Below are 9,695 nucleotides of genomic sequence, written 5' to 3' on the forward strand. Positions count from 1 at the left end.
TTTCTCATCTAAAAGAAACAAGTTAAAAATTAAGAAAAGCACTTTTATGCCAACAGTGATGTCAAATTAGCTTTAATCCAAGACCTTTGAAGACTCCTAACTGCCTGCTGTCACATGAAGGCTTAAGAGTAAGCTCTAAATAAAGTTTGATTTTTTTTCTTTCTCCTGAATTTCAAACCACCAAGGCCCTTTTATTTTTTTTTTCCAGTTGATATGAAGTGTCCATATTCTTGTTCACCAGAAAAATGCCACCTACCCTTTTCTCTTTCTAGGGCAAGAAAGGCAAGTTTGCGCACAGCATCATTAGCATGGCCCATTGGAATAATGCTTTGGCATCCTTGCTTTCCAGTCCTGCCACATGAGCACAGCCCTAACTTACCAAGTGACTTAGGGACAAGTGGGCAATTCCCAATTCCTCAGCACAGTCAAAATACCTGCTCTACATATCCAGAGAAGCAGCTGCAGGATCTGCTTTTAGTGAGCTTTGCTGCACTTCTGCTCAATGTTGGAATGGAGCCTAGGTCACTACTTTTGAAAGCCACTATATTCATTAACCAAAATGCCAACACCACCCTGCACCAGTCCTACTTCCATCTGCAGCCCAGGCCTTGACAAGGTCTCCACTTTGACCGAGGCAGACAGATAACACCAAACCCAGAGCAGAAGAATTCCAGAGTGAGATTAATTCAGAACATTTGGAAATCTTGCACATCCACTGAAGTAATTTTTTCCTTGCAAATAAAGTCTTACATCTAGGGTCTCCAGGGGAAGGGGAACCACCAACTAAATGGGTTTGACAGTCACTTTATTGCAATGCAGTGATTTCATGCATGGCTGACACCTTCTTTTGCCACAGCACAGAAGCCACAAGCACCACACACAGAGCTGTCCCAGTTGCCACAGCAGCAAATCCCAGAGCCCAGGGGGCTGCAACATGCGCAGTCACTCCTGTGGGGAGAGACACCCCAATTAATGCTCCCAGTGAAGCACAGGGATGCCTTAGGGGCTCAGGCTTTCTGTAGAAAAGCGTTAGACCAGCCCCCTTCCCCTGCTCTGCTGCCACACTTACCAAGGCCATCCTTGGCTGTGTCCTGTCTTAGCTCATCCTGGAGGAAAATCACAAGGCCTTTGCTGGAGGCATGGGAAGTACCTTCCTGAAAAGGATGCTCAGCACTCCTTTTACCCCCTACAGAGCAATGTGAAAGTTGTAGGTAAGAAGAGGTATAGCCATGAAGGTCAGCAAACTTTATCCAGGTCAGCTTCTCAACACATGGGGAGCTCTGAAGGCACAGTTTCCATGTGAGCCCACATAGAGCTAAGGGCCCATGAAGACCTCTGTCTTTTTGGCATAAGAAGAGCCCTTAGTCAGTGGAAAGGAGCAGGAAATGCTTTGTCAAGCTGTCCGTGCCTTAAGGGAATTATTCCATAGGCTACATGTCTCCTCCCCAGCTTGGAGAGCAGCCCCTTTGGATAGGGAGCAGGAGGCCAGGACACTTACTGACTCTGGGAGGACAAGGGGTGATGCAGGACTCCTTTAGAGACCGGTGGCACACAGAAGCACTGCAGTGCAGGTACACCTAGAGAAAAATGGAACGCAGCCTGGAATCCTTCAGGCTCTGTCTGGAGACTGGTGATACCCTAGTGAGGTGCACAGACCCCAGCCAACAGCTAAGCACCCACACAGCTGCTTACTCGCTCCCCCTACTCTGCCCCAGCAGGGCAGAAAAAGGAGAGGAAGAGCAAAAGAAGAAAACCTGGAGCTGGAGAGACAAAGACAGTTAAATAAGTGAAGGAGGGGAGGAGAGGGAAGAAAAACCTAAAGCACAACTGATGTAAAGGCAAGTCACCTAACCCTTCTCCTACAGGCAGATCAGTGCCCAGGCAGTTGGGACATCAGCTATGCTGATTTTCACTGCTGAGCATAAAATCGTGCAGCATGGAATATTCCTTTGGCCATTTTGAGTCAGCTCTGCTGCTTCCCCGGTTCTAGGCTATCCCATACCTACTCACTTGGGGTTGAGACACAGCACAATGAAGAGAAAGTCTTGGTGTTCAGCAAGTGCTATTCAGCAGGCAGCAAGAACATTTGTTTCCAACACTGTTTTAGTGACAAATCCAAAGCCACAGCACCATATGGATTGCTAAGAGGAAAGTTAGCTCCATCCCACCGGCCTGGTCCTTAAGGGGGAAGGCAGGAAGGTTCGTTTGGCTTGTTTCACATCCACTTCACTGGGAGCCTTGACAAGTACAGCTGAGACCAATTTTGAGTATTCACTCTAATGAGATTTTGGCATCAACCTCTCCTCTTCTGTTTCAGCAGAGGTTTTTCCTACTCTTTGCCCCACTCCCCCAAGGAGGCCAAGAGACTCATAGTCAGGAAATGGTTCTTATTGCTCACACATTTTGCTTGTCTTCAATATGAAGCTAGGCAGGCAGGACAGGATCTTACCAGTCCAAAGAGTTTCTCATGGGAAGTGGGGTTCATAAAGGTGAATGTGTAGAGGGTGAAACACTGGTAATGAGAGGGCAACAGTAGTCCTGAGGTGAAACTCGGAGGCATCAGCTGTGTCTGATAGTTGTCCCCTGCATAAGGGCACCTGAGGAGGAAAGGTAAGAAGTGAAAAAGAGCAAGTTATTCCCCCAACCCAAAGTTTTTTACAAGTCACTTACCCATCCACCAAAATTGGCCACTGCTGCTGTTCCTGGGGGTTGATGTTTGGTGTGTCCCAGCAGTGGTGCAGAACTAAAACCAGGTCTGGGTCTGCTCTCTGAAGGATCTTGACCTCTGCATAAACAGAGTCTCTCAGAGTCTTCACAACAGGATAGTTACTGTCTGTATAGCAGGAAGTATAGCTTCCACCTGGGACAGAAAAAATCCAAGAGCCATTTAAGATCAGGAAGAAACAGGAATAGGCATCCTTTATAGCCATATCAGTAAGTTTCCACCACGGCAGGGAAGCAGTGCTGGGTTAACCCATCAATACTCCACTGTTACTCATCAGAGACCAGAGCTCTGCACCAAGAGCCTTGAGCAGGTCCTGCAAACCTCTTCTACTGGAGGCAACACACAGCTCCAGAGACAGAGGACCTGGCTGGGACACAGCAGGGAGGGGTGGCAACATGAAGACCTGAACACTCAAGGGAATGGAGCTCCCACTGATGGAGTAAGTATATCGCACATGTAGCCTGGTTGGAAAGAAAAGGAAAGCTCCAAATCAGGCAAATAAGAAAAGCCACTCTGATACTTCCTTTCTCCAATATGGCAACCTGTCATCTGCTTCAATTATATTAATATCCCCTTTTAAATTATATCATATCCTCTTTCTTCCAACACTTCCTATAAACAAATACTTGAAATTCTCTCTAATGTTTGGATTTGAGAATCTGCAGATTGTCACTGATCAATACTAGCTTTATTCCTACTAATTAGAGATACACCAGTCTTTAACCTGCTCCAGTGCCCTCATGTGAATTCAGAGCTTGTGACAAGCAGGAATTTCTCTAATGACATTGAACACAATGACACCCAGCAACATGAGCCCCAGGGTAATACCTGAAAATGCTATCCCTAGAGACAGAGCCAAGGCTCCCAGTCTTCACATCCCTGCTTGCCACCAACTCATTCTCATATATGCCCTGGTCTCCAGTCATCTGGAATGACAAATAGGCACCATCACTGTGGTAAAGTCAGGCTGGAGAGCAGCATTTGGCCTGTGGAAGTCTGTAGGATGTCCATTAAGCAGCCAAAGCCATGTCAGGCTGTTTCAGCTCTTCCAGCCTAGCAACAGCTGCAGCTCTTACCTGAAAAGTAATGCCACAGGCAGAGAGTGGAAACTGGTACACAACAAAGGCGTTGTTTGTTAGGACAGGAACACAGCCAGTACTGTGTCCACTGGCCAGTTGCACTGAGTCCAGGGCAACAGGTGGCAGGGTCACATTCGAGAAACAGCAATGGAAAACTGGCCATCTGGTGTGCAATGAGCTGTCACTGGAGAAAAAGATATAATCAGCCTTGAGCTCAGAGATAAGAGGGATGGAAAGGAAGCCCTAACATCACAATCAACAGAAGACTAGCAAGTCCTGCAAGCTGTCCTGCCTTTAACCCACAGAACAAGTACTAAGTATGACAAGACAAGTGCAACCAGCTCCAACAACAACACCAATGCTGGGCATACAACCAGGTCTGTTGCAATACAGTGGAAAATATTGGACATTTCACTGGGACATATTATTCTTGGCAGCCAAAAACATAGCCCTGAGCCACCTGCTGACACACCAAGTGCTGGCTTGCCCTGCCAGCAAAGTAAGAAATCCTGTTTTGCAGCAGCTCTGGAGGGAGGGAGGGAGAACAGGTGCTCAGGCTTACCTGTGTTACCAGAGTAGCAAGGCATCATCCTGTCTCTGGGGTCATAGAAGCAGCCTCGTGCTCCACAGTCTCCCTGGCTGATGGGCAGGGAGGCACATGGCAGCCGGTCCTGGCTGGGAATGGCCAAACAGACACTACTGCTTGGAGCATCCAGGGCTGGAAAAAACAACGGGTCTTTGCAGATAAAGCACAAGAGCAGGGGGTAAAAGACATGAAGGACACAGATTGAAGGTGTCCTGGTGACTCTGCATACAAATCAAGGGAAGTGAGAGTTAGGTGAGGGTCAAACACATGGCCTGGATCTGGCATGGAAGCCTGCTCAGGATGGACCTGCATTTCCATGGAGCAGAGAATCCCCCTGAGGCCATTTACAGGAAACTGGACTTACATTGGATCTGTCAAGATAAAGCATTCTAGATCAACTCTTGGTAGTTAAGGAAATCATTGTACCTAGTCTCCAGTTCATTCCCTGAACTTGCAGGCGTGGCAGCACATTTCTCTCTCTCTCAGGATTTTTTATAGAGGTGCACAGAGAGACAGAAAGAGAAAACAATTTCTATTTCTGCTCCTTGTTTTTCTCATGTGGAATGTGCTTGGAGAATTGTTTTCCTGGAGTGATTGCTTGATTGGATTCTGGTGAGGACTGTTTGAGCCTGATGGCAAATCAGATCAACCTGTGTCTGGGCTCTTGCAAGAGGGTCCCGAGTTGTGTTAGAGATATAGTTAGAACAAGTGGGTTTGTAGGTTTTAGTGTCTTCCTTTATGTAGTATATTAGTATATTTTAGCATAATTATAATAAAGAAATCATTCAGCCTTCTGAATTGAGTCAGACATTCTCATCTCTTCCCATCGGGTTTGCCTGCATTTACAACAGCAGGAACTCATGTAGTCAGAATATGGCTGGGAGACACAATGAACATATTCACTTGCTGACCCCACAGAGAGGCACAAGTCCCCAGCAAGTTGGTCCAAACCCTTTTGCATGGAGTTTTCTGCACAGCAGCAAGTCCTCTTTCCTAGCCCCCAGACTGACTAGGAATAGCCATTAGAAATGAATGGCACTCACCACCACCACAAAATTCTGACAGGTGCTTTTATCTTACCAGGAAGGTCCACAGGGCACCTGAGCAGCGTCTCTTCATGAAGAACCTTTTACCCAGCAGCATCTGTCCCTTCAAGCCCAACCAGTATAAGGTAATTGTGATCCTAGGGGAAAGCCACGCCAGTCAGGACAGCCAGAGCAGCAGTAATTACAGTCCCAGCAGAATCCCTAAGGCCACCCACCCATTCAAAGACATAACAGCCAGCATAAGAGATTGATACTTTTCTGGAGCCATCTGGTGTCCCTGATACCAAGAGCCTGCAGCCAGAGTCATTCTGCAGAGCATGTGCCTTCCCTTCAGTATCTAGGGAAAGAGGACACAGCAGCAGGGGCTTCAGAGTCACACTTTGCAGATCAGACCCACTACAATCCTACCTTTCTCTAGGACATGGGGACCTAGACAGTATTAGGGTCTGGAACAGCAGTGAGAGAATCCAGCAGCCAAGACATCAAGATCCAGGCACAGCACTTCACCAAGTCCTTGACTGCTGGGTCATATAAACAGCCCCCTGATTATGCAAGATGCAGAGAACTTCAGTGAAGTTCAACAGCACTTCACATCAAAACCTGTTCCTTTCTTCTCATTCCATGCACCTCTGCATTTGGACAAAGATATGGCTAAAAATGCCTCTTGATATTGCCTCACCCCAAGTAGTCAGCACAAATGAAGCATTCCCTTCCCAGCCTGGAGGTAAGGTGAGCTGTAAGCTTTTTTGGCCACAAGTCAGCAGGGTAGGATCAGAAAAAACACTGACATGAGCCCCCAGAACCAAAGCCAGGGGACCAAGAAACACCCAGAAGAATATAGCTCCTGATGGAGCCCAAGACCACCCTACAACACCCATCCTGCTCTCTTACTAGGCTCTTAGCCTAGTCCTTTTAATTTGTGGAGCCAGCTGGGACCAGAAATCCCTGAAGTCCCCAGGTGGACCCAGCCCAGCAGTTTAACACCTTCCATTGCCCTCACCTGAACTCAGCAGAGTCTGCCTGCACTCTCTCAAGAAAACCAAAGGACAAGAGTTGAGCTAATGTCAAGAGATGGTTCTGTATTTGTACTATAGAGACCTAGGAGGTCAAAGCTTCTTTCCTACCCTGAGTTCTTCCCACAGTCAGGATATGTAGGAAATCTTGTTGCTTCTCCCCATCCACCCGATTGCTGCTCTAATTGCTCAATACATGGCATGAGTGCAAGAATGTTTTTTTAAAAAGATTATACAGATTCAAATGCCAGACACAGAGTACTGACATAAAAGCACAGAAAGAGACCTCCACATAAAATCTGTGAGAAACCATGGAGCTCAGAAGGCTTTGCACACCTAAACAGTGGTGATTCCCCATAAACACTCTTGGCTGTGGACTAACAGCCCTGTTTGCAGTGTGTTTGTGTGGGGATAGTTGCAGGACTGCTTCAGGCCTGGCTGCTAAGTGGCAGGATGGTGTGCTCTCTGGGACCCCTACTGCCAAAACTGGCAGGTGGGCCCCTGAGATGGGCTTGAAACACAGGCAAGGGGACCCTCTGTGATCCCAGAGAAAACTCTGTGTGTCAGCAACCATTGCCTGCCTGTAAGTGCAAGGTGTCATGGAGTCTTCTCCCCAGCCACACATCAGGCAGCCACACAAAGTGAATGCCTTGTTGTCCATCTTTCCATGCATGTTTCTGCATTCATGCAATGGAACTGTGAATATCTGTACACTTCTGCCCTCAGCAGACCCTCCAGCTCCTGGATGTCTGCACAGCACAGTACAGCATCAGTACAGAGGGCCCCAGCCAGCCCCCATCACAGGCATGGTGGGTGGGCAGCAGCTGAGTGTGAGGGAGGCTTTTCCTTTGCTCTTCCCCCTCAGCCCACAGCCCATCTTTGCTGCATAGCTGTACAAGATGCCATGATCCCAGCTGATCAAGAATGTCACTGTGCCTACCTCTGCTAATTTCATGCACCAACCAGGACAGCTGCCCCACAAAGTGTAAGACCTTGTCAGCAGCTCTGGCAACAGGAGATGGAGACAATGGATCCTGGCAGGCTGCCTGCATGGCTGAGGCTTGAGCAGCCCTCCTGAACCAAGTGATCCTCACAGAGCCTGCCTGGGCACAGCAAAGTGCAGAGACACACAGGGAAAACATTTGGACTTTGGCAGGGAGGGAGGCTTCATCTCTTTAGAAGCTGAGCACTGTGCATGCCCAAATCACATCATCATTGAATGATAGCCAAATGTTTCCTTTGACTGCGTTACCTGCTGATAATTGGGTAAAAATCAGTAAAGTACTTTGGAGCTATAGGGAAGTACTTTCATTATACTTTAACCCATTCATACTTTATTTCTGCTGACAGCAAAAATGTTTACATGGACTTGAAGAATAATTCTACATGAAACAACCCCAGAGGTGCTGTAGATCTGCCAGGGAGTACCTGTGCTGAGAACGGTTTCAGGTAACTGCCCTTTCCTAGTTCCTACACAGACACCAAATAGCTCTGTTTAAGCATGTAGGGATGGGAGGCTCTTCAAATGAGCCTGAAATTCAAGGAAATGAAATGTTTTGTTTGAAAGAAGTTGTTATGGTAAGTGGAAAGCGGAAAGCAACCTAGCTGAAATTAAACACACAGGTCTCTCTTCCTCAGAAATGTTTTCCTCACACATTTGCTATTTCTCATGCATTACAGTGACCCAGCTGTAAGCATCAGTTTAGATAGCAGCCAAGACCACCATAGACAGGAAGGACATGCAGAGGATGAAGGTAAGTGAAGAAAACCTCTCTGTGGACCACTAGTCTGATCAATGAGTGTCATGGGAAAAAAGGGAACTTTGTAGACAAGGTGGTAAGGTCATGAATGCTGCTAGCTGGCAGCTACCTCATGTGGAAGTGCAAACTCTCATGAACTTAAAATTAACAACTAGGAAATTATTGCACTTATCCAAGAGAACAAGGATGACTTAGAACTCCCTTCTGCAGGGAAGGTACAAAACTTTTGCAAGGGAAGGAGGTCTTCCCTAGCTCCTCTGAATGAAAGGGAAAGTCACATTTACACACTGCTCTGCAGCAAACACAGCATGCCCCAACCAAGCAGTCATTTCACCCAGGTCTCTTGCTAATTCCCACCAAGTCTCACATCCCCTATCCTTGCAACACCTTCTGATCAGTTTTGCTTGCAAATGTGTCACAGCTCAGGAGAGACAAGAGGGTTAAGGCCAGATTTAACAAGCTGAGCACAGCCTTGAGGGCTGTTTCTAGCTGCTCTCGCCACTGCCCTTGGGACTGCCAGTGTGCAGGCCCTGTGGAGTCTTGGGCAGGAAGCCTCCAGCTCTTTTTTAATCCCTTGCAACACACCAGAACACCTCTGTTGTCTTCCAGAACACCTAGGGAACTTCCAGGGCACTAGTTCCTCATAGTGGAGTCATACATCAACAAAACAAGAACCTGTGTGTGCCAGCTTCCAGCAGCAGGTTGGACGAGCTGCTTTGGTAAGTGCAAGGACTAGTTGCCAGGTTGCAATGGCCTATACCCAGCCTTGTACAAGTGCATCTCTGTCCCAGCTTGGAAAGCCATGTCCAAGAGACTCTCTCAAGTTCTGTGTTTCTCTCTTCTCTGCTTATTTTTCTCGTTTTCTTCTCTAGGAGTCCTTGAAGAGGTCAGAGAGTCAAGGTCTCGTCCCCTTTTCTGACATCTTCATTTTGTCTCACCCAGCAAGTCCTATCTTGTCTATTGTCATGTCTGCAGAACTTTCTAGCCTTGCTAGATAGGTATTTTATACCTTCCTCTCTTGTGAAGCCAGACACCCCTAGGGAGAGAGACTGAGGCTATTGCTGTGCAGCTGCTGAGGAAAACACAGTTGCATGTCCTTTGGCAAATCACATGCAGTGTGAACTTTACTAATAACATCAGGAAGATTTATTGAAAAATGAAGGATGGCTCACTCCACTGAGGGCTTGCATGGAAGAACAGAAAACCCAAATATCACTGAAGTACTTGGAAGATGCTCTTGTGACAGTGAATATCTGTGAGTGCCTCAGTAGGACAGTGTACCCCTAGCATGATTTCTTTAACAATTAGGTCTAGGTGAAACAAAGCAAATTTTATGAGCACATTACAGATTTCCTAATCTCTGTTGGCATCTGCAGTTGTTTGCGATAAGGTGTGTGTTCAATGAATAATTAATACCAATAAACCCTTGGTTTCACAACACAGGGCAATCTAACAAATGATTGACTAGCAAACATTGACTGACACA

General features: G+C 47.0%; 1 protein-coding gene across 1 annotated transcript; it reads right to left on the reverse strand.

The window, feature by feature from the left end:
• Positions 1–788: 788 nt before the first annotated feature.
• Positions 789–7,110, reverse strand: LOC100227084 (zona pellucida sperm-binding protein 4-like). Its single transcript, XM_072931414.1, is given in 13 exon segments — positions 789–948; positions 1,070–1,186; positions 1,499–1,577; positions 2,450–2,597; positions 2,671–2,860; positions 3,056–3,186; positions 3,554–3,651; positions 3,802–3,938; positions 3,941–3,988; positions 4,367–4,522; positions 5,471–5,573; positions 5,652–5,840; positions 7,027–7,110. Coding segments are annotated over 13 exon segments (1,623 nt in total). The 3' UTR covers positions 789–805.
• Positions 7,111–9,695: the final 2,585 nt, after the last annotated feature.

This window comes from Taeniopygia guttata, chromosome 6 (assembly GCF_048771995.1).
Source record: "Taeniopygia guttata chromosome 6, bTaeGut7.mat, whole genome shotgun sequence".
NCBI lineage: Eukaryota > Metazoa > Chordata > Aves > Passeriformes > Estrildidae > Taeniopygia > Taeniopygia guttata.